This window comes from Anas acuta, chromosome 3, assembly GCF_963932015.1.
Source record: "Anas acuta chromosome 3, bAnaAcu1.1, whole genome shotgun sequence".
Classification (NCBI taxonomy): domain Eukaryota; kingdom Metazoa; phylum Chordata; class Aves; order Anseriformes; family Anatidae; genus Anas; species Anas acuta.
Window position 1 is genome coordinate 2,657,709 of NC_088981.1, and position 25,388 is coordinate 2,683,096.

Sequence of the window (25,388 nt, forward strand, 5' to 3'; positions counted from 1 at the left end):
GACAATGTTAATTTGACTATGCTACAAACAAGTGGTATAATATGGTATTGATCTAACAAAACCACCCAGAACTGTCTCTTGTACATTTCTGTCTGCCTTGCCTCAAGAACCTCACATTTGCATTAGGTGGCTCTCCATTTAAAATAAGTGGAAAATCCATTTTTTAACGTAATTCTTAACATGAAGAAGGCTTAAAATGAAATTTAAAAATCATCAGTTTGAAAGAGAACATACATGAGATGAAGCCAAGCAGGATCAAAAGGGGGAAAGGCAGCTGGGAAAGAGAAACTTCCTCTTTGAAGGTAAAAGAAAATAAAAGGCAGAACGAATATTTATGAAGAAAAATGAACATAAAAGTTAAAGATGCATCATGATATGGGGGACTAAGTGGAAGCTAAGCAAAAGAATGGGGAAGGAGCAAGGCACATAGATAAGAGCCCCACTAATGCAGCTGTTTTTCACTTACAGAAGTAGTGTTTATTAAACACTATCGATGACCAAGGTGCTTCCATGCCCTATTTGTGCCTGGAGAGCTGGTAAGTACCTGTCAATGCGTGTCTGTTTTGCTGCCAGTTTTCCAACTCAAAGTATAACTTGAGCTGTCAGAAGAATGAGGAGATAGCAAGCGCTGAGGTGGTACGTGTAGTGCAGCAGAATGTGTTCTGCTGGGCTTGTACGTGGCTGGGGGGTGGTGAGAGCAGGATGGGAACTCAAGGGCAACTGCTGTGGGCAGAGGGGGGCGGACAAGAAGGGTGCCTGAAATGATGCTGCAGGGCATGTAGTCTACTGAAGGCTGGAAGTTGGAGTGGTGCTTGGGAAGTATTTGTTGTTCTTTTAGGATTTTTTGTCAGGTTTTTGAAACTGAGAATTATTATTATTTTTGGATCTGAGCTAAGATTTTTCTGGGGTTTAGCCACATTTTTTCTGTGTTTGGGAACAAAAAAGAAAAAAGACGCTGAAAAATACTTTGTTCTTTCAATGAGCCAGTAATAAATAAAAACTAACATTTCCCAAGGAAACTTCTGTTTTTTAGAGAGCTATTTTTTCTTCCAAATTACTTTGCATTAAAATTGCGATCAACTCTGCTTTCAGGCTAGGGATCTGACTGCCCAGCTGCCTTTGCACAATCAAATAGAAGTAGCAACTGGGACAGCTTTTCCCTTTTCTTTTTTTTCTGGTCTTTGGCTGGGAAGTTGCTTCGGAATAGATGCTGTGCTACCATAATCCTGGCACTTTCACTGACAATGAGATTTCGGCAGTATTTCCTAGCATAAGCAGAGTATTCCTGAAGTCTGTTCACAGGGCTGTCGGGATGGTGAAATGCAGCAACCTTCTTTTGTTTGCTTGAGCATGTGATTTCTTTTTTATACCTTGTGATCTTCACAGATTTCTGGCGAAGCTTAAAAGGTTAGTTGGAAGAGGGAGTGGCTACCATTTGTTTAGAAAATAAATAGAAAAAAGTAGGCCAAATACCAGTAAAGTTCCAGTTTTAAAATATTAAACTAATACACAACATTGCTGGCCTGGAAAGGTCAGATGAAGTGGGAGAAAGGATGTATTTAGAGTGATTGCCAGGCAGGACGTGGGATCTCTCACTGACTTGGCAGTAGATACTTCAGCTCTATTTGCTATTAGTGCTGTTTCTAATGCTCTATATTTGCTAACTTCTTCAGTTTGACAAGATCCATGCTTTATTTTCCAGTATTTACATGGTATTAAGCAAGTGTGCAAATCCATTCAGAGAGTAACCAGGGCCTACACAGCCTCCCCCCCCCCCCCTTTTTTTTTTTTTTTTTTTTTTCTGCTGGTTGGTAGACAGGATGCTCAAAAAATGGGGAAAATGGAAGTTTTGAGGGGTTTTGCCTTGAGGTGTGCTATCAGAAAACAAAGCTATTTTGTGACATGCTTAAACTTGCTAAATAAGACAGAATAGGGCCCTTTGCTTCCAAATTTATCAGTAGGAATGAAGAAAGAAATGAAATGATTTCTTAAACAACAGTAGAGCTGTTACAATTTCTTCCAATGAAATGATAAGATTTAGTGAAAATGCAAATAGTCCTTTCTATGGACTGATTCTAGGGTACTTGGCTAGTGTAAAGCAGAAAACCTTATGCAGCAGCTAAATAATTGCTGCCACATCATCTAAGCACATCATTATCACTGCTGGATGAGATGAAAGGTATTTACAAATGAGAGTCTGCCAGGAGAACACAGCACAAGCTTGATCCAGCTCCAGCTGTAATCAATAGGAGCCTTCAACTTAACTAGAGCTTAAAGAACAAACTAACTACTTTTTGAAATGTAGTTTGCAAAATTAAACCTGGAGCTCATCAGAAGGGAGGTGCACAGGGATTTGTTGCCTAACAAAGCCCCTTGTTTTACTTCATGTATTCTTTGACGGTCCTCAAAGCTGTGCTTCCCACTCTGACGACCCACGCCCTCTTTTTTTCCTCTGCCTTAATTCTCCCACTTTTACTTTCCTCCTGTTTTTCTTTCTCTATTCCTCTGGGTTCTGCCCTTCTAATTTTTCAAGGCAGAGAATGCGTCTTTGTTTGTGAAGAGCAAAGCAAGTTTATGGCACCCTATTCATTATATTTATGAATCATATCTAACTGAATTTTTCCCATAGCCCAAAGGTGGCTGTTTGCCCAAAGGCACTGCTCTCAGTGCCTGTATTTTCTATTTATAAGGTGTATTTTAGTTTACATCAGAAGCTGAAGGAAAGACTTCTGCTTGATATCACTTCTGCCAAATGAAACCCACAGAGAAGCTGCGGCCAAAGGAACTCTGTACAAAAGTTGTCTGGGCTCTGTAATTTTGTTCACGTGGGTGCATGGTAGTACACATTAGTTGCCAATAAAAACAATCTAAAATAGATACAGCACTGTGCAAGTCTCGGGATGATCTTAAAAAGTACAGAACGCAGGTAAGCGAGCATTGAGAAACATGCTGTCAAAAGAGTTTGCTGAGAACACCAGCTTTTGCAAGAAGGTTGTGAAAGGACAAGAAGCTCCTCTGAACATCCATTCTACTCTGCACACTGGTGAAATTCCAGAAAGAGTAGTTTACAACACAGTTATAGAAAATTGTTGTTTTTGAAACTATTTGTGGTTGTGACAAAGTGTAGGCGCTCCCCAGAAGATGTTGACATTACATAGGCAGTATAGCTGAGGATAGCGAAGAATTAACCATTTCGGTCCTCAAGAAGCACACTAGTATTAGCAGATGCTCAATATGAGGCAAGTCTTTCTGGCTCTGGGTCACTGGTGGGCACTGAAAGCACCAGCAGCACCGAGCCTAGGATGCATGTAGGAGGAGGTCTCCTGTGAGACAGCTGCTCATACAGATGCCCATTCAAACCAGGCTTTTTGCCTCCAGAGACCTGCAGGAATAAATAGGAATTGTATTTGTAGCAAATATGGGGAAGGGAAGAAACAGGCCCTGACAGATTCAATATGCTTTAAAAACAAAACAAACAAACAAACAACCCCCACAACTTTGTGTTGTAAGATGTTTCTCTCGTGGCCCCAGAAAGAAAGATGTGCAGGAAGCTTTAGACACCTTCCTTGACAAGATAGCTGCAAGGCCCTCCCCCCATTTTTTTCAGAAGGTATTTGGCTTGGTTTTCAGTTCATTCCTTCCCCTCTCTGAAAGGCATGTGGTCAAAGATTCTCATTTTCTTGCAGACTGAGTGTATGAGCTAACTGGCAGGGCTATGTAGCCTGTCTGCATCTCAGCGTTCTGAGGGATGCCCAGAACATTATCAGCACATCACTCTGCAGAACTGTTTCAGCACCCAGTTGTCTCTAGCACTATATAGACAGTCATAAACGTTTGGTTAGCATCTAATCTAGCCTTTCCATGACTGTTGGAGAGGTTAACTAATGAGCACAAGCCTACAGGGGAACATAAGGGCCTCATATGCTCTTGAATACAGGCCAATATTGGTTGGTCAAAATACATTTTGCTTATAACTTCTTGCAGGGTGGGAGAAGAGATTTCTCAATTTAAACTTCCATCAAAGCTATTGGAAAAAGCTGTCCATCACGCTCAAGTTTTTCATAGATGTCTTGCTGCTTCAAATACCTTCCAGATGGATTTAATTCCAGTGACTGATTGTCCACTTGGCTTTGCAGCTGTGCACTTCAGGGGAAAAGTCCACACCATGCTCATTCACATGCTGGATGGCAAAAAATGACTTCTGGCTCTTTTGTCATGAAAGTGCTATTTTCCAATAACCGATGAGGCTAGAGATGAACTAACGGAAGATGAATCTAGAGGATACTTCTTACTATCCAAGTAATGCCAAGAGCAAAGAATACAATTTGAAAGGTAAAGCAAGGAGATAGGTACCTATGTATTAGTGAGGTGGTTAATTTATAGTGAAGGAAAAGAAAAGCACACCTTTACAAACATGTTAATTTCTTACAAGTAGGACAGTGGGGAGAATTGCTTACAATGCTAAAGCAAAAGCATTTAAAAGTGATTTTTTTTTTTCACTAATCCTGTACTATGACTTTTGTTAACCTGAACAATCCAGATCACTGTCCACAACACTTGCTTCCCTTTCCAAGGCTAATCAAAGCCAAACATTGTATAAGCTTAAGCTATATAAGAGGTCTAACATTGTATTTTATTTCTTTTTGCTGCTAGCTTACAGGAGCTCTAGTCACAGATCAGGATTCCACTGTACTGCTGTTGGACACACTCTGAACCACAAAAGTACCACATTCAATCAGCTCACAGAGGGGTGAGTGGAGGATTTCACCGGATAGCAAAACCAGTCTGGTAGGTAACAATATTTTTGGCCTGTAAAGTATTTAAAAAGCTTTTGCGAAAGACAGTATTTCCAGAAAGTGACTACTGAAGAAGATGTGAAGTGTTTTAAAGGATTGCAAATAATGTGGGCTTAACTAGTTTGAAAACTTTTGAGTATAGCACCCAACTAATTCCATTGATTTAGGGGCTGCTTTTAATTAATCAGATGTTACTGTACCAATAAATATGCAAAACACTGATGGAAGACCAATGGCAAGATTTCTAAATTCCTCTGTAGCTAGAAATATGTTTAAACTTAGGCTTTAGCAAACTATTACTGTATTTGAGAATTTTAGACACACAAAACCATTAATATTAAAGAAACACCATGTCCCAGATAATAAGATAGGATATTCTGAACTGATTTCAAAGTTTCAAAAACACCTCAGAGAAATGAAAACTAAGTCATGAAAGCTCTTGTATTCTATTGTTTTCAAAAGCACTGGAAACTATTCAATGTTTTAGGATCAAGTCCAAATGATTTTTAAGGAGTTAAGTCTCATTTTCAATGAAAGGAAAATAAAAAGGAAGCAAAGCATAACAGATAAGTAATGGCTGAATACGTATTAAGAACATAAATTATTTCAAAGCAAAGAACAACAATCTCTTAACTACAAAATGTTCAGTAAATAGGTTAATTCTGAATACCTAGCTAAAACTCTTGGGCTTGACTTCTTACTATTTTTACTTGTGCAATTGTTCTTGTTAGCTACCCCATAAAGCTTCATACCTGTTGTATATATGTGTGCTTGCTCATGCCCTGTTGTGGAGACCAAACCCTCTTGAGCCAAAAAATGTAAGTGAGAAGTTAATGAAAAAAATTCTATGAGATACAGCCACATATTCTGTCACAAACCACCACTGATACAGGGATAATGTCTACTGGGATAATGTCTACATCATTCTACTCCTCGTAGTGAAGAAAAAGTATCTGATTTTCAGATCATAAAAATTTTGCAACTGAAATTCTAGAAGAGAGAATATTTTACAGAGAGGATACTGAGGAGATGATTATTGTAGTCAAGCTAGGCATCACTCTTCCTACAGAAGTGGCATGAAGTATCTAGTTAGCAACTGACAATATTTTTACATCTGGCACTGTAAACTATGTTCACAATCCTATTGAGTCACCATAAATCGTACGTTGTAAAGTAACTAGTTTCCTAAAGTAACAGCTTTATTTCATTAACATCTTGAAGCTCACGTTGCAATGTTGTTAATTGTATAGTAATTTATCCAGGATCACAGCGTGAATTGCTGTTTTCAGTCAGTTTTTGGCACTTGTTGCCATCTTAAGTAAAGAAAAGAGGAATAGAATAAAGAATTCAAAAGAGAGAAAAATTACATGAAGAGCATCTAAAAGGGATTGTATTGCTAGATTTGTGGCAAGCTGGGATATTCTGAATTACCTGAAAACTCTTGCCCATAGATGTAATTGCAAGCTGAATAAACAGCACTGTTCCTTCAGATTAAGGCTACTCCCCCTGATACTTGCAAGCATTTCCTACCCACCTGTGAATAGGATCAGTCTGCACTTGGTATTGCGGACTTGCTCTGGCAAGTTTTTTAGTGAGGGTTCTTTAAAATAAAAGTTCCTAGCAACAAGGTGAAGGACTAATTCAGGACAGCATTCCTATCCAGGATAGCATTAAGTAATTGTGTAAATTTAGGCATGTGCAAAGATGCCAGTGAAATTACTGGGATCCAAGCATGTGCTTTAAATGTTGGCACCACAACTAAATGTCTTAATATGACACCTCAAAGTACAAGCAGTGATTCTGTTTATTAAAATCAGTCTTGAATATACTTTCAGTACTTTATAAAAGGCTTGGAGTGGTTACTAGTTATGAATAAATCTGCATTTATTCAGTTTTTGCACAGTGAGTAGCGTAGATGCTGACTAGTGAAATTCTACATTTTTTCTTGGCTTGTGAATAGATTTTTTTTTTTTAACAGACAAACTGAAAAAGCTGCAGAAGTTCATTTGTAGCAAGAGTCAGGCCATGGGAGGCTGGGAATGACATTCAGCTTCTGGCTAGCCAGTCTGCTTTCCATGAAAATGTTTTTGCTACTCAAGGCAGCCTCAGAATTTCTACCTTCCCTTATAGAAAGCATATCCTCGCCTTCACCTTTGCAGGGAAACAGTCTTTCCCATAAATGCAGTGCGGTTTTATAAAAATTTCAGTTCTGAAAAGTACAGTCAGAAATCGTGGTAGGTAAAAACCAAGAAAGTTGTATAATTAAATTTTATGGAAGAAAACACAGACTAAAGCAGGAAAGCAAGCCAAACATTAAACAATATGAAAGCTGAAGGTTTTCTTGGGTAACCTGCTGCTGCAGTTTGTTGCTACATCTATACATATGGTGACTTCCAGAAGAAAACTTTCACTGGTGACTGGCACCCTCGGTGTGCTACAGCCAAATGGAGTAATTCTAACTAGATGGATAACTAATGCTGAGGGACCAGTGCAAACAGGCTGGAAGTATAATGAAAAATGGAAAGGACGAAGTCTTTGCATCTTTGGCATATTCCTGCTGTTGGTATCTATCAGTGAGTTGAAACAATGGGGTTCTGACTGGTTAGGAAAAACCCTCCTCATCATTAGGGCAGTTAAGGAGTGGAATGGGTTGCCCAGAACTGTTGTGCACCTTCCATCCACAGAGGTTTTCAAGATGTGACTGGATAACCTCCCTGAGGTCTGAGGGTCTGATGAACCTGATCTGACTGCAGAGCTGACGTAGTTTAACTCCCTTCCCACCTGAGTCTACAATTCTGTAAATACTCTAAGTTATTAAGCAGAACAAAGAACTGTGCCGCTTCTTTCTGATTTCTTACAGATAGTGTTGTTCAGGCAGCAGTTGAGTCTAGTGAGGTTTCTGATTAGAAAAAAAAAAAAAGGAGGCTGAGTCAGATTTTTTTTTTTTTTTTTTTTTTTTTTTTTTTTTTTTTAATGCAAAGTAAGCACCAAACTGAAATTCAGGACAGCTGTGAACTGAGAGCAAAGAAGCTGTAAGGAAACCATTTGGTCATCACTGGGCTAAATTGTGAAATTTGTGCTAAGAATAGTTAACAATGGGACATAAGCATTTAATTTTTCAAATTAAGGACAAATGATAGGCATGGAAAAACCTGCATATTATCATTCCATTTTTTTAAGGGCTGTTGTCTATCCAACCCATCCCATTTGCATCCCAACGGGACAGTAATGCTGTCTTGAATCTGACTGTGTGACAGAGACCGTTCTGTAACTTTATGCCATAAAGCTGGAGCGTGCTTTACTTGGTGCGTGCAAGAGCTTCTGCGGTGTTCTGCAAGGACAGTCCTGAGCAGATCCAGGCAAATCCTGCGGCTGTCTCGCTTGGGACGTTACGGCCAAATACAAATACAATACAGCCAACATTTGTGTCGTCTTTCTGCCATTTTTCATATTTTTAGATGTTTAGGATCATTCTTTCTGGCTGAACCCCCTGAGCGGCCATTCAGTCTGTGAAAATCCCAATTGGTCCCATTGGTCTCTTTAATATTGTGCTTTCAGCCTACTGATCATAACTGTCGTAGGAGTGAGACTCCACCCTGAGGACAGGGCGCTGTGAAATGGCTCCTCAGCCCCTGTTTGGTCACAGATGAGGCATGTGGATGGAGCCCCCGGGGCTCCCACAGCATCGTAGGAGCCAGAAGTTGCTGAGGCCAGTTTTTGGCTAGGTTGGACAAGACAGACACTAACACAAAGAATCAAATGCAAAGAATGATATAAGAAGCTGCTGCTTTTGTCCCAAATGGAACATTAAACACAGCAATAGCGTTGTGTAAAGTGTGCACTCGTTAATGTATGCAACTGCATGCACTACTAAGCTGTTTACAGCAGGACAGGTTCATACATATTTATGTTGTCCAGAAAAATGAAGCCTATGTAGGGCCTCTGAAAGCCACAGCAGTACAAAATGTCACTGAATTCCAGTATTGTATGCTTTTCTTGCAATAACAAACTGATTCCTATGATGAAAGTGTTCTGATATCAACTCCTGATATCTTTTTGATATAGAAATATTTTCAGTTCCATTTGATAGCTAATGATTAGATCAGATTATTGGTACATCAGTCAGAATTAGAGAAATGTCTGTGGATTTTCCAATGGTTTTAATTTTCAGCAGAATTATACAGGCTTACTCTCTTTAAAAATAAAACATAAAATCTCTACTTTCTGCAGGTCATAGGGCAGGGAATGGATACTCAAGATCTGCTGTCCACCAGAAAGATTAAAGTTTTGAGGAATGAGCTTTATGCTTAGCACACAGGTAGGAGTCACTGCAAAGATGGAAAATTTGCTACTGGAACATACTGCAGTTCTCAAAGTGGGAAGCAGGAGATATCTCAAAGAAGGATACAGATATTGCCACTCTAGCTGCCAACAGCTAACCTTATCCTGACACACTTTAATATTTAAAGATTCCCTTGAACATATTAGGTTTGCCATCTGTTTCAAAAAAAAAAAAAAAAAAAATCTTTTTTTTTTTTTTTTTTTTTTTAACTCCTGACTCGTCTCCCTGTACAAAGTGTCCAGAGCTTTGTTTAATCAAGTTCTTGAATTCTTGGCCTCACTTGTATCCTACAGCAGTGAGCTCAGGAAGTGTTTCCTTTTCTGGGGTCGTCCTTCTATACAACCTTTCAGTTTCATAAACAAAGTCTGAATTGTTGTGTTGCAAAGTGGGGAACAGAGCAGTTGCAAGGTTTCTTTCGCTAACCCCTTTATTTCTTCTTTGCCATGCTTCTCATCTCTTTTCACGGTCATTAAAACCACTCCTTGCTCCCTAACTACTACTCTTGCTGTGAACTGCTCCTGTTTCTCAGTATTCTCCTTGAAATGGGATGAGCAGTATTGCAAACAGCCACGTTCCTCACGAGCCATTTGCTAGGTAAGAAAATCAAGCAAGTGAACTGTTTCTGCATCACGAGCAGCCACTTGCACAGCTCCGGCTTCTCTGCTGGCTGGGGAATCCCCCAGGAAGCTTTCACAAGGGTGGAGAAAGCGGAGACAAGATCAAGACCAGTGCTCTAAAGCTGTGCTTAGGGGAAGAGTCTGAGGGTGTTCGAGGGTGTTGCTGGGTGGATCTCCTTGGCTAGTTTCTGATTTTGGCTTTATTACATGGCTGTGCTTTCAATTTATTTCAAAGGTGCCTGGAGCCTTATAAATCTGCATACATAGTAAGGAAGAGATTCTCTTAACGGTAAATACAGAAATTTGAGTCTAATCATAATGGAGAGAACATTTTGATTTAAAAACAACTAAGCAACCTCCTCATAATGATACAGTCTAGAAACGGAGAACTTTCTCTTTTATAGGCATATGGAGCCACCATTTCTGACAGGAATAATTTATCTTGGAATTAAAAAACAAGAAGCAGCCCTCTCCTCAAAATCATCCATGCACTGGGTAACATTAAAATTTTCATATGTTTTTTTGGATTGTTTAAATAATGGTCATTAGTGTTTATGGTGGAAAAAAGAGGTGGTTTTCTCCTCTATCCAACTTGTGGCACACCAGCCTGCTCTTCCAGCTCAGGATCCATAGAGCTGTAATGCTCTGCAAGCCCCAGCAGTCAGTGCAGCATCCCCCACTACTGGATTGCTGACTGAGACCTGCCGTTTTTATCTGCTTGTACAATGCTCTCTGCGCTGGGCCTACAAGCATTGGCAATATCTTTACTTGAAGTCTTGCTTCTATCTGTAACTTCTTCTCTACGCAAAGAATGTACAAGGAGTGAACCAGAAAGAAAATCTCTCCCAGTCCTACAAATTAAGCCAAGATTGTGGTACATCTAGACACAGAGTAAATGCAAGCAGGATGACTTTGGATGGGAATTTTTTTTCTTTATCCTTGGGAATGACTTTTGGATTTTGCACACCTGCCTGATTTATTTTCCAACAGCTTCTGGAAGGAATAAAGAAATAAAGTATCTTTCACAGCCTATAAGGCAGATCAGTGGGTACTCTGAAGCTTTGCTTATTTCGGATGTGACTATGCATTGACTGCAATGCTGTCTATTGAAATATTGTGTTTAACTAGTCCCAAGTGTGACATTGTTTCATCTGGTTCACCTCTATCATCTGAAAACTATGTAGGAAACTTGTTCCTGATAAGAAAGTCCTTTGAGAACACATTCATCTACTGAGAAAGCTCTTTGAGTACAAGAAGATAGCAAAAGGATAAGGGAGATATTGTAATATAGGTGGCAAAAAAACCCTGTAACAAACTGATGAAGAACTGCTTTGAGGTACTTAACAGAGATTATCTATTTGTTAAAACGGTGCTGTCTTCACCAACATAGATGAACTTCCTTCAAATACTGAACTGTATTTGTTGCTTCTAAATATGTATTTAATTCCAACTCTCTCCTAATGCATCCCAGATACACAAACTTCTCCGCTAAGTTTAGGTGAGAAGATTGCTTTTCCCATTGTTTTGATTGAGATAGTTTTATAACCTAGGTCAAGTTAGCTAAAATCACACTTATCCTTCTGCTCATTTTGCTATGTTTCATTCATTTTCCTCTGTACAAGTCTATTAAATGTTAGCTTACAGGCAATCTCTTTAAAACCTTATAGAAAACTGTCACCTCTCCTTGCATTTTCCAATTCTAACTACGTCTGTTAGAACAGGCAACTATTACAGCATTGATAAAGACTTCTTTTTAAATTGTTAATACTAAAAAATACTCAGTAATTGACTCTCCATACTACTTTTTTCTAGTAGGTTCTTTTTTTTTTCTTTTTTTTTTTTTTTTCTCTAATGTCTTTTAATTCTTGTGAATTTGAAAAGCAAACTTCTAAATCTTCCTTGTTATAGACACCTGCTTTATACAGCACTGTTGCTACCAACTTACCAAAATTTTTCTTTTCTATTGGTGCAGGTCACCGGTGGTAGTAGAAGTTAGGTGTCCATACTATCAAAGTAGATGAGATTATTACTTACTCAGAGGAGGCCAGCAAAAGTCTAGTTCTCCCTTTTAAAAAACATCTTTCTGAATTAAGATTCATCGGGGGACAGTCACCAACCACTTCTAAAACTCAGGCTGAAGAATTTGTTGGACAACAAACATTCGTTAAGCCATTCAGGCTCAAAACTCCGAAATTGCTGTGCTCTCCACTGTTTTCGCTACCTACTGAGGTTTCACTGCACACATTGTGACCAGTTACCTGTTAACAGAAATCTCATGCATGCATACGAAAATTCTGGAACAAGTTCTGCTTGTACTCAAGAAACTACATGGAACATCTGTTCAGACACGGACTGAACACCCTCAAGTGCAGTGTCACATTTGCTTATATCATATTGTACCGGGTCATGCAATAGAGTAGAAATTTACCCCAGATTAAATCTAGTTTGTAACAGAAAGTCATGTCTTCTCCTTTTCAAAAATTTTTCAGATGGGTTTATACAATGCCTAGATATTTCCCCTCAAAGGGCTGAATTTGTTTTATCAGGAGTTAATAAAGACAGATTCAGAGCTTTCCAAAGTAAACATCTGTTCCTGAGTGATGCACCTTCGTACATTGAATCCTCTATCATCTTATTTGAGAACTTTAATTATTTCTGTGCTTAGCCCTCTACAGTCATCACCACTGTCCTTGACCAAGCAAGCAGCATTTTTCCCATCTTCAGAAACTATTGTTTTGACAATAAGAAATGAAGATAAAACTGCCTTGGAAAAACTAAAACAAAAAACAACATACACAACACAAAAAATGCTTTGAATTGCAGAATGAATTATTAAGCAGAATAGTTACGGGGCATTTTTCAGTTATGTTGTTACTTATTAAGATACTCAGGAACAAGTAAAGGTCTATTGAATAGCTAATTCTAAAAATGGTTAATTAAGAGATTAGGATGTATTATGCCAGAAAAGGTCTAATTCATTTCTGGGCCTCAAGAACCTTTTCTTTGTAATGTAACTTACGAAACCGTGTCAAATGAATATTGCTTTCTTAGTATCTTTTTCAGCTTCAAGGCTTCAGATTTTACTATATAGATACACAAAACAGAAATTAGACATTTCTCCACTATACTTACAACAGAACCAACTTTTAACATGTTTTAACATGATTTTCAGATCAACAAATAAAATACAAAAATGTGAATTAGTATAAAAGGTATTTTATAATAGCTACATGCATACTAAACTGTTTCATAACTCTGTAATTTGCAAATCCCTCCTGTATTTTTCATAAAGTTAAAATGTAAATGAAAGAATGTATAAACAAGATTCTTGTGCATTTAGCATTTTTTTCCTGGTTAAATTTTGCTTTGTATTGAATTATGGCAAATAGCTTATTCTCTAAAACTATAGCTTTCTGATAGCTTTCTGGCTACTAAGAAAAAGCTTAGCAAATTAAAGATGAAAACGGATATCTCTGAAATTTCAAGCTTGTTATTCATGAACCTTACACGACCGATCACCTATTCCATATATTCTTGTCACATACAGAGAGAAGACATCTTGCTGGTGAAGTTCAAATCTGTGGGTCCTGTGAATAGATGCAAGTGAACTTTGACAGGTATGTGGCAAACTTCCCTTTGATATGAGAATCTTTCTGTCAAAAGGATGCTTAAATTTGTCTGAAGTATTCTAGAAGATGCGTAAATGATAATAATCCAGAAAAAAATAGCTCAGAAAGCCTCACAGAGTGAAAAGGATAAATATTCTTGAAGTGTAATGAAAGGAGATGGCCAAACTCAACTTATATGAAACCATGAATAAAATGTAGAAGTTCCCACTCAGTTAGCACACACAGGACAGAGGAGTTGCCATGACAAAGTGCTGTACAAAAATAGTCAACTATACCACAAAGTATGCAGAATGTTTAGGAAGGAACCTAGTAAGGTGAACTCCAAATTACTCTTTCATTGTGGTTTCTAGAAGACCAAAAATAGCTAACTGGTACAGTCCTACAACACCATGTTCTCATTGTCCTGGATGATTGGGGGGTGCAAAATAGCAAGCCTAAACAACACAGTGAATTAGTTCAAGTAGCGATCGAGCCTGGTTCACTTGGCTGTACTACAGCAGATGTTTTCCTTAGTAAAGGATATGCAGAGCAACACAGGCATCACTAGGTCATATAGTGAAGAACCAGACCACTTCTATATCTGTGGGTAGCTTTGTTCTTCCTTTAGGAATATTTTAGCACATATAGAAAGGCAAATATAAATAGTAGCTATTTTCCTTCTTTGCCAGCATGAAAAAGAAATGAAGAAAATCACTTGGAAAGAGAATAAAACAAGGAAAATAGCAGTTCTGAACTTCAGCTCTTGAAGCTAGTTCTCCAGCTTGCTACATTAGCATCCCATCATTGGAGATGTGTAGGAAATGTCTTGGACCTTTAAAAAGTATCCATCAGTAATGCTATGATCTTTCAAAAATGTTCTAGGGTTAGAAAAGGTGACTGGGTATAACCCAAAATTCAAAAATGAAAATACAACATAACACTATGAAAACGCTGTAAGTAATCTAATGCAGGAATCAGGTTTGAAAGTAGGAAAAAATGTTGGTTGAGAAAAAAAAAAATTACCTTGAGCTAACAATAAGGAACAAACACAAAACCTTTCTCAGCAGGCTAAAGAACTATAATGTAGTAGTTTGGGATGAAATAACTGCAGGGCTGCTCAAAGCAAATAAATAAACAATGCTATAATTCTTCCATGAAAGTATGGGAGAAAGAATCTATCCAAAAAGTGACAAGCTCAAAGCTAGCCTATGTTCTCACTGATCATTTTTATGGTCCCCAGTGCTGTCAGATGTAACAGATGACAGGCATCGGAACGATGTAAGGTTTACTGACTTTTAGGATGCTTTTAACTGAGTATTTGCAACAGATACAGTGAATTCCTTGCAGTGAGGTATAAATACCATGTACCTTTTAACAGGGTAAATATACTGTGATGCCCAGTTAGGATCAGACATAAAGCATGTTCCTCCCCTTTGCTATCTGATGTTACTCCTGATCGTTATGAAAAAGACCTCCAGCTTGGATCCTGAAATTCTGAGGAAGGACAGATGGATGAAGATCTGGACTTTCTTCATGCCTTCTAAATACATTGCTATGTTTTGTCTGTCAAGGTATCAGCCTCCTCAGAGCTGATTTACAGTCAACAAATGAAACCCCAAAGTATGAAAGTCAGTGTGGCCACTCTACATTTCCATTTTTCTTAACTAAAAAGTCATAAGAAGTGCTAGTGAGTTTACTTAACTTGAACCTGAAGTCTAGTAATTGCTTACATAATCACAATTCAAGAAGCTAAGGTAAATACAACTTTCGGAAGCTTGCCTGAATCTGACATTTGGTGTGATTAGCATATGGTGTGAATCTTTAGTGGCAATGTACTGAGCATTTTCCTGCAGGGGTCAGAATAATGGAAAAGCAGTAAGTAACTAAAGGAAGTGAAGCAGCTGCTAGTATTTATGCTTGTGATGGATGTTCACAGTAAAACGGTCAGACAGAACAGAGGATATCTATCCAAGGTCTTGACATGACACTCACAGCTGTGCAAATAGCACAGATGGGAAGATGATTTAGAGTGGCCAAATCTTGAAAATGCCCAAAAACAGGCCCTCGGGCCTTCAAAACAAGATGTTTTTTTGTGACCTCCCCTCTGGTCCCTCAAGACTATTAAAGAGGTGCTCCAGAAAGGACTCTTTGCAGCCATTTCACAGATTAACAGCTTGAACAATTGGTTCAGGATGGGTTGATGAAAGATGATCTCTGCGTGATGTACCCAAATGTACAAGAAATTAATTGTCTTCTATGAACACTCAGTACAAAGAGCTGTGAAAATGTCAGCTTGTATCCTTCTGTGGATTCTCTTAGATCTGCAAAATTCCTATGGCTTTTCCAAGGAATTAGTATTCAAATGGCACGCGTAACCAGGTCAGTCTCTTAGGGTGGCTACTGCTAGCAAAGAGTATTCTCCACGTGCTGAAGTACTGCAGCAAACATGTACAGATGAACTTCCCCTGAATAAGTACTTTGATGAACTAATGGCAATTTTAAGAGTACTCTTACTTTGGATTGTCTTCCTAAAATAGATGACTGCACCTTATTTTTTTTCTACCGCAACCTTTCTCCTCACCCCACCCTCTGACTAAAGAAACCGTTCAGAGTAACAACTCTGGAACTAAACTCAACTCAAGCTCCGTAGTCATCCTGAAAGTAATTATAGAAGTATTCCTAAAATACAAGAAGGGAGAAAACTTGGGATGCTGCATTCAGGATTCCAACTGCAGGCATCATTTTACAAAACACTCCCCAAAACATTTCTGGGGCTAGCTTAAAGTTATAGCTGTATTCTTGTTATGTATTTTAGTTATTATTAGCAAATAGTCCTGGCAAATGGGAACAAATGTGAAGTCGATGCAGAGGTTCCAAGGCCCCGGTCTTCCTTTTTGAGGGCATCCAGGCTCTTTCTAGTTTGCTTCTAGAGTCTTCACGCTCAGTAGTGGCTGTGAAGTATTATCAGCACTCCTGCAGTGCATTTCAGGTTTAGTTTCCTCTGAACAGGATTGGGTGTGTGTATTCCAAGACTGCTCTGCAGGGCGACTCAAAGCACAGTAAGGGGAGCTCATTAGAAGGTGTGTTTCAGAAGCTTGCTCTACCCATGAGCCAAAATGTCAAGGCAGAGTGCCCTGCTGCAGGCACGCCCAGCCTCTCCAGCCTGGCCTGGTTCTGCAAAGAGCTGGACTCAGTGAACCTGCATTTATCCCAGTTGTAGCTTACGCACTTTGTCTGCTAGTTACACATCCCTGATGCACGTAAGTCTTATGTAAAGTAATTTCTGTATTGAAAACAAAACATTGTGAACTGTTTCCCCTTGTCCCTCTCCTCCCTAAAAGAAGGCATCTAGAGTTGCAAAATTTAGACTCATTTAGACTTACGTAACTTCTTGAGGTAAAAGCCTAGATTGAGTATGCTAAGTTACTTTGAAAATTACCAGAAAATTGAATAATAAATCCTCTGAACCCTACTGATGAGGAGACTCCTAAAACAAATTAGCAGGAAAAAATAACTTTTTTTGTGTGTGCATGCTGTGGTTAACTCATTTCTTTCTCCTACAAAGATGAAAAAAAAAGCAAACATCCACCAAGTCCAGGCAGAATTATCTGGAAAGTGTCATTTTTTTTTTTCCATATAAATGCATTGATCATTTTGTTACAGACTCTCTCCCTTGTACTCTACAGTTGCAGCAGCACAAAAATTTACAGGGAAACTCTGTAAGGCTGCAGACTGTATATAGGCAGCTAAACTAGCTGAGGCTGACCTGAGGAACCAAAGAGCTTGATTACTTTATTGCCAGCATGATTGGAGCAGGAGTGGGGGGAGAAATAATTTTTCCTTTCAAGTTCACGTTACTTTTTTTCCCCACCTCCATTTAAGTGTCGTGACATTCTAGGGAAAGCTTGCAGTTTCTTCCAGACTAGATTTGACAAAATTGCATTAATTGGGTGACTTTCTTTTGATTTCAATAAGAACAGACTCAAATCACAGGGCCAAATAATGATTCAGTCCTGTATGCAGGCAACAGAGTTCAGGTATTTGTTCATTATGAGGCAAAAAAAAAAAAAAAAAAAAAAAAAAGCAGCTGAAGGTATTAGCTAACTCAGTAATTTATACATAAATATTTCTTACTGTTTTTGGCTTTTCCCAAAATGAATGATATTCTGACATTGACAGGTGAGAATGAGTTGTTTTCTGAGAATGCTGGCAGGTGCCACAAGGGAATCTACCTTGTGACCAGTTTCAAGGTAAAAGCAAGTACAGAAGTGACAGTGAGGAAGAAACTAACCATAAAGAGCTGGGGTGGAAAGGGAGATTAAGGTCAAAATTACCTTAAATTCTTCACTTAAATGTTTTTGGTTGAATCAGAGTTAGTACATTTTCTATGCAAAAAAATCTTCCTCCAAAATAACATCCCCTTGGCTTTCTCATCATTTTTGGAGGTTCCTACTACCTACTATTCAGATACAGTATGCTGAGAATTTCCCAGAGAAACTTTGCTTCCCACACTTCTGACAACTACAGTTAAACAAGACAATGTTTCTGACTGATAGCAGTTATAGAAGTGACTTTTACATATATCAGAGGAAGCTCCAGTCATTTCTGTGAGGTGTCTTCTGCAAGACAGTGTGCTTTGTTACCAGTTTGCCATGAATGCTCTTAGTCCGTTACGTGGTCTCTAGTAACTACAGGTATGCATCGGAGACAAAAAGCTCTAAGCTCAAATATTTTAACTTTCACTTGTTTTCTTACGGTCAGAGGTAAAGAAGGTATTAAGTCTCTCAGGCACATAGCCATGTTTTGTTAGATTAAGAAGCACAGAGACCCCACACACCTCCCTGACTGTTTCTTGTTCCTCTCAATAGAAATACAATCTGGCCATACAGTATCTTGCCTCACCTTATGATGAAGCTCAGCACATCACTGAAACTACTTATGCATAAGTGGCATTAGTCATGTTTGACTGTTTATTTCAAGCACAGAAACCAACTTGTGCGTTTGGCCTATCGTACTCTCACTATTCCATGTTTAAAAAGGGAGTGGACAATATATTATAACAGAAGGCCCCTAATACACTAGTATGATGTCAGTAATATAGCTCCTCAGAGCATGTTATTGTTTTAAACAGAGGTCTCTACACTTTCACATTGGTTATAAAATACTTAGTGCTGCTGGACTGGAAGGAAAATGTCATACATCTGCAAACAATTAGAAGGAGCTGGACTTCATATTTGATTTACTAAACAATAAAACAAGCTTAAGTGTGACTATATGTGTAAGTTACACTCCCTAGGAGCCTCAAGCAGTTATCATAGCAAAGTCTTTTAACCATAATTAAATAAACCCACAGTGGGATCATTGCTGATCAAAATTATCTTTTATAAGATATTTTCAGCAGTGAAGATCACAAAGTTGAATGCATGCTTTAAGTGCTCTGAAAGTCCTTCATCCTCTCTTTCAAGCACACTATCCACTACACTTTTTCCAGCTGGAATTCGTTCAGTACAATATATTTCAGCTTTTAAACACCAATATTTCCATACTTTCTGCATTTAGAATGAAATTTTGGCACAAGGAGATTAGTAGCAAAACTCTGACTCAGTAAAGCCTGAGATTTCACCATAGTTTGTGTGTCTGTTAGTTAAAAGTTCTGGTACTATAACAACAACAGTTAGTTGTTATTATAAATTAACCAGAGATTTGTAAATTGAATATAAATATTTAGATGCAAGTTTCAAGAAGCTAAAGCATGGAAAAAAAGATTATAATAACGTATCATAAACAATCTTCTCAACAAAACAAAAACCCTAACCACTTGTCAGTCTCTAAGTTAACCCCGTTTCACAATTCAGAATAAGTAAGGCATTGGTACTATTTGCCATTAAACTTTCCTTTTTATCACTTATTGGAGCACCTGAAGCCACCACAGCTAAAGTTATGTTAATGCTTGGAACTTTTCTAGCATTATTTTCAAATGCTGTAAAACATCAATATTGTGTGCTCTAGCAAAAGCAGTTTATCACAGTTCACCAGGGCAGATAAGCATCACAGTACTGCAGTATCACCTGGCGGGGGGAATGCTGGATCAAACACAGGAGTCTCGTACTCTGTTTTTGGTTCTGCTGCTAGTTTGTTAAGGTAAACTGAGAAAAAATAATTTGTCATCAAGGAAAAAATTAATGCCAAAGATAACTTCAGATGAACACTTGGGATTAAGAGGATATCATTGGACTGACTTCCTTTGGCAAGCTCTTTACTTGACATTCTTGAATTAGAGCAACAGAAATACTGAATGTTATCAGATGAGCCAGAAATGCAACTCTGAGGCTTTGCCTATGAAAATAACTTATCCAATCTCCATGATGATTACTATGCTTCAGAAGCACCGGGCATTTACTTACTAGTGATAAATAATGTTCTGTATACATGAATACCAGGGAGAAAGGAACTACCACTGTATAATACAGCTTGGCCTGATTATAGTCACTGAAGTACTATTTTATATGATTATACTGTTAAGGGCCACAAAAATGGAAAAGATGAACGATGGGGTCACATTTTGCCCTCTGTTTGCATGGGTATCCCACTGACATGCTTGAAAGCCAAATTATGAACAAGGAGTAGAATATATTTTTATGAAAGAAAACAAAACAGTGGACAAAACATTTGTTACTTCAGCAAGTATAAGAGTAAACTATTTATATAAAATAATAAATGAAACAGTCTTAGTTTACAGTAGTGCTTGTGGGTCTGGTTCCTGAATGCATACAATTAACATTGCTAATACCCTGAGAATTTTGGCACAGCGTGCAGTGTATGTACACTCAGATGAAAGGTCTTCATTGCTATAGTTTCAGAGCCTGGCTAGACTATGACTGGAAGTAAGCTGGCAGGGTCTCTGTAGGACTGCTTCCACAGAGATCAGAAGAGCACAAGATGTTCAGATGTTTGGTTCCTACTGCTTGAGAAGTATCCCTCATACAAGTCTGATTGACATAAAACAGTGTATTGTTCTGCATTAAAATCTGATATAATCAACAGCTCATACAATGTTTCTTTTTTTTTTTCTGTTCCATTCAGCATTAACTTAGTAGAAATTACATAGTTTTGCGAATCTTTACAGCTTATCTACACTATGTCCAACTATGTTGCCTACTTTTTTCAAAGCACCGCCTCTCCTGGACATGTTTGACTGAAGTTGCTTACTTGCGTTAAAGTTTTGTTTGGTTTTGTTTTTCTTTACCATCTACAGACAACAGAATTAATTGTACTCATTAGCCTGAAATAGATAGAATAGGTTGCAACAAACTTCAGGTTCTGTTACCTTGAACAATAACATGATGCATGTATTTTATTTAGAGACCTTTAGGAGGTGCATATGGCACACCTCCAATTTGATGGTGCACCAATACATTCCTAGTAAGTTCAAGTTAGAGGCTGTTATTTTCTAGGCATTAGGTTTGCTATCACATACGCTCTGGTTATACTGAAAGGAAAACATAGGGCAGTTTGCTTACCTTGGCACACATTGTGCTCACTTTGCTCATACCCAGCTGCACACTGAATTTGATGAGTTGGATTTGGAGGGGCACGGTGAGGATCAGCTGGAGTCCGTCGAATGACATTGTTTCGACCACTAGTGGATTCAGCTGCTGCTTCTTCTCGCTCATTTACAATAATTTGGGCTGTTCTGGGTAGACAGAGGTATCCTCCATAGTGGTTAACACATTTCATTCCACCTTTACATGCATCTGGGACTATTTCACATTCATCAATATCTGTGGTTAGCAACAACACAAGTCATGCTTTTAACAGTTGAATCCTCTGCAACAGCCATTAATACAAGTAATGCAATGAAACATGCAAGCACACTCCCTTGTCTAAACCAAGGATGTGAGAACACTGAAATAATTCCAACAGCAAGTTTTTGTTTGAAAATGATTTACTGTACCTTTGCACCGTTGCCTAACAGGATCCCATTCATAGCCATCTGTGCATTGCTATAGAGAAAAACGGGGAAAAAAACACAACAGTAAAATACTATGCTAGTCAGGAGTCTTTATTTTGGAAAAATAAGCATATTTAAATGATCTCAAAGTTCTACATTAGGAGAAAAGCAATGTTTCTATAACTTGGAAAGCTAAAAAAAAGGTTATTAGTACAGCATTGCTGTGTAGGTAGAATGAGAAGCATGTAGAGATAGAGCTTCTATTCTCAGCAAGTTCCTAAGGTATTGTTTGCTGAGTAGGTAGACTTTAGTGGGGATGGGGAACAAAGCGAAAAAAGCATCTGCCATTGGTTACTGGCTGACTATAATTTTATTTATTTATTTTTTTAAACTTTGTTCTTGTTCACTGCTTTCCAGGAGTGGAACATCTTTCATTCTTTCATTCCAGGGGCTTGCCAGAGGGACTAGTGGACCTCTGTCCCACCAAACTTCTTCCTCTCTCCCATCAGCACACTAGCAATGGGGAAAGATCCCATGACAGCTGGAAATTCATTCACATGCTTTCTAACCATGTGACTCCAGGAACTGCAGTCTAGGAAGAACAATTTATATTGCAAGACATACAATAAATGGTTAGAGTTTATAGCAGCAGGACTACTTATATAAATAAAACTTGACAGAATTCAAACAAGACTATGCTCAGCAACTATTCATATCATCGTAGACTGGTAACTTCAGAAATAATTTTAAATATTCTCCCTGGCAATTGAGGCAAATATCTTCATTATCTCTCTGCCCAAAAGCATTAAAACGTCTACAGTTTTAATCACAGGTTATAATTAGAGAAACTGATTAGTTAAGTACAACAATGGTGCCAACTACAGCAGACATTTAAAATATCAGTGAATCAACTGAGCTGTACCATGCGGGTGCATATGCATCCTGCACTGCTTAGGATATTATTTTAATGGCCCCACAGAAAGGAAAGAATTGAGTCAATTAACGTAATTAGCCACAGTTAAGCAAGCTAAATCTTGTTGCAACTCCTCCACTGTAGAGAACTGTTTAAGTAACAAGTTTGACCTTCTGGTGCTGAGATCCACTTGTTCCATTTACAATGCTCAAGTTATTTTGAGAAACTTGTTACAAACAGACACTGACTCAGCAATAGGATTGAAAATATGTTCTTCATTCGCAGGTGACACCAGTGATCTGCCAGATGTAGCAGTGAGTTGGAAGAAAAAGCCTCCAATGTTACAAAGGGGTAAGTGGACAGCAAATTGTATTACAATTCTCAATCTCTGAAGGAATGACTACATGCTGAGTTGACAACACCGAAGTTACTGTAGCTATGAAAACGCAAACCCAAAGGAAAACAGCTAATTCATGCATCTACTGAATCACCCAATTCCTGGTATAATGCACAACAGAAGTTCTGTCTATTTAGTAGTAAGGAGCCAAGTCCAACTATTACTGCAGCTGAAGGAAGTTTTACAATAGAAAAGGATTTGGCCCTAAATGAATACAATGTACGTATGAGAAACAGTAGCATCCTACGGGTAACATGTCCAAAAGCTAAGTTTCATTGTTAAGTTTACATGATTAGAAGACTGATCACTGAAGCACCTGAATGCTCTTTGAAAACATATTATGGGAACCCAGATCACACAGGCACGCTAGAAATCTTGTATTGTTATAAAAAGAAGTGTGCAGACACACCAGAAAAGCCCTATTAAAAAAAAATAAATTGTAGTAAGTGCTGAAAAGGATGGGGTTGGGATCCCTATTTAGTCTAGATTTTCAAAATGTACTTATTTCTTCAGTTTCTGCTTCTGTATAGGAACTTAGAAATATTTCTGAGGGCCTCTAAATAGAAGTACTCCCAACCTTCAGAAGTCTATTGCCTCCAAAGCCTAGTATTAAAAGTATTTTATGACTGACTTCCTGATGTTCACTTGAGGCTTCTTTGAGCCCTGTCTTCTATGATAAGGTCCAACTCTGCAATATTTACTTGCCTGAGCCATCCCACTGACTTCAGTGGGATTACTTGTATAAGACACAATCTCAGCCTTTGGCTGTGGTTCTCTAACTTTTTGCATGTGTGCAGAATTTTCTGCTTGTGTGGCATTGCGCTGATGTCTGTACACATATTCAGAGGTCCACCCATATGAAGCAAGTTGCAGGGATTACAGCTGTAATCAGATGTGAAAACGTGGGTTTTTCACCAGCCCAAGCCGATGTAATTGCCACTCCTTCTATGACACGCATTATGCGAGCCAAGGAGTGAGAACAAGCAGATTAAAACCAAAAATTTACAAGAAGGCCTATAAATCTCCTACCCCATCACCTGGTTGCAAGCAGAACCTATTTCCAGTATTCTTGTAGAATTTCATCAAGCTGTACAAAACCACTGCTCAAAACCAGCTCAAACCAACATTTGTGGGAGCACTCCAGGACTTAGATGCTTCATTAAGAGCACTGAGTTCTGACGGACTTGCATGTTGTTAAAAACAGCTTGAAACATCCAAAGGAAAACACTGAAGAATGTTTGACCTAATTATCTGTCAAGTTCCATGTATTTCAAGTGAAGGTCCCAGGGACCTTTTCTTTAGGAAAAGGGATTAAAACATAAAAAATTAAGCTTCCTAATTTTATTCAGTTCATCAAACTCAGCCCACAGCTTGCTTTTCAGAGCAGAGAGCTGCAGCCCATTCTGCTCAGTCCTGTAAACTTCAGCTTTCACTGTTTCAGCGTAGGAGCAGCTTATTTTACAGTGAGCATTCAGGCTCAAAGAGCTCTGTATTGCATGCAAGATTTTTTTTTTTTGGAGGGTCATTTCGAAGAATCCCTGCTGCAAAGCAAAGCACCAGTTCTCCCCGGCTCCACGAAGCCTTACCGTGTACGTTATGGTTTCCTCAGTTTCCTGCGAGTGCACCGTAATGAGGATGAGCGCAGCCAAGAACATAGCTGTCAACATCATGAACCTGGAAAGAAAGAAAGAAAAAAGAAAGAGAGAAAGCGCAGTCAGCCACCAGCCCCTGCAGCGCCGCTGTGCCAGCGGAGCCGGGACAGGTCCCTCGCTACCTGGCGCCGCCGCAGCCCGGTGGTGCCAGGGGGCGGCTCGGCAGCGCGGGCAGCCCGAGAAGGAGCCGGGCACGGCGGAGCAGCCGGCTCGAAACCCCGCGCCGAGGCTCCGGGAGACCGCCCGCGGGGCCCCGAGCAGGCAGCGGCGGCACCGGGCACCTGCCGGGCTCGGGGCCGCCCTGCCCCGCCGAGCCGAGCCGCGGGACAGGGGCAGGGGCAGCGCTTCGCTTGCAGCCCTCGAGCCCGCTCCTACCTGCGGCGGGGCCGGCGGCTGCTCCCGGCGGCGTTCCCGCGGCGGCTCCGGCCCCGTCCGTCCGCTGGCTCCGCTGCGCTGCCGGCGCCCGCTCCCCCCCCCGGGCCTTGGGCTAAATAGAAACGGGCCCGGCTCCTGCCGGAGCCCCGGGCGCCCCCTACCGGCCCCGCGGCGGCCGGAGCCCTGCTGCGGGGCGGGGCGGGGCGGCCCGGGCGCACGGCCCCTCCGCCGCTCCCCGCCGCTCCTGAGGCGAGGCGGGGCAGGAGGCCCCTCACGCCCGGCACGGTCCCGGTCCCAGCCCCGGCCCGTGCCCTCAAGCAGCCCGGCCGCCGGCTTTCCACAACGCCTCGTGCGGGAGGTGGCTGCCATGTGCGGGCTGAGGGCTTCGACGCCTGGGGAGTGCTGAGGGCACGCTGAGGAGAAGCAGGGTGGGTGCAGGAGGCGCCTCGCCATCTGCGTGTTCTTAGAGTTAAGCCCAGCATGGAGCGGAGGCTGCGCACGAAGGAGCTTTCCTGGGTGGTTGTGAGGAGCTCAGGCTGGAGCGGGCCGCGCTGGGTGCTGGTAAGAGCCGCTCCAGCAACAAGCCGCCAACGCTCACCCTGAATTTGGTAAATCAAATACACAAGGAGCCCCCTTACTGAAGGACTGCTCCAGTGAGAGCAGGTAGAGATTTTACTGGAGGTGGGAAGGTTCCTCTGGAAACCAGTTTCCACAGAGGAAGCTTTGGAAGAGTTTTC

The 25,388-nt window shown here is 39.9% G+C and overlaps 2 protein-coding genes across 12 annotated transcripts in view; one reads left to right on the forward strand and one right to left on the reverse strand.

The window, feature by feature from the left end:
* Positions 1–24,807, reverse strand: part of EFEMP1 (EGF containing fibulin extracellular matrix protein 1) — a 48,949-nt gene extending 24,142 nt beyond the window's left edge. Inside the window, exons 1-4 of one of the 2 annotated variants that reach the window (XM_068675301.1) lie at positions 24,652–24,807; positions 24,211–24,298; positions 21,318–21,366; positions 20,884–21,144 (exon numbers count right to left, since the gene is read on the reverse strand). In XM_068675301.1, coding sequence (XP_068531402.1) covers positions 20,884–21,144; positions 21,318–21,366; positions 24,211–24,294 — 394 coding nt within the window. In that variant the 5' untranslated portion in view covers positions 24,295–24,298; positions 24,652–24,807. Of the gene's footprint in view, positions 1–20,883; positions 21,145–21,317; positions 21,367–24,210; positions 24,299–24,398; positions 24,551–24,651 lie in introns of those variants that run through there. The other variant, XM_068675302.1, reaches the window with a different exon arrangement.
* A 177-nt stretch (positions 24,808–24,984) lies between these two features.
* CCDC85A (coiled-coil domain containing 85A) overlaps positions 24,985–25,388 on the forward strand; it is a 170,229-nt gene continuing 169,825 nt past the window's right edge. For 4 of the 10 annotated variants that reach the window (XM_068675292.1, XM_068675299.1, XM_068675296.1 and 1 more), the window contains exon 1: positions 24,989–25,079. The gene's annotated coding sequence lies outside the window, so the exon portion shown is untranslated. Of the gene's footprint in view, positions 25,080–25,388 lie in introns of all 10 variants that reach the window. The other 6 variants (XM_068675293.1, XM_068675294.1, XM_068675289.1 and 3 more) reach the window with 4 other exon arrangements.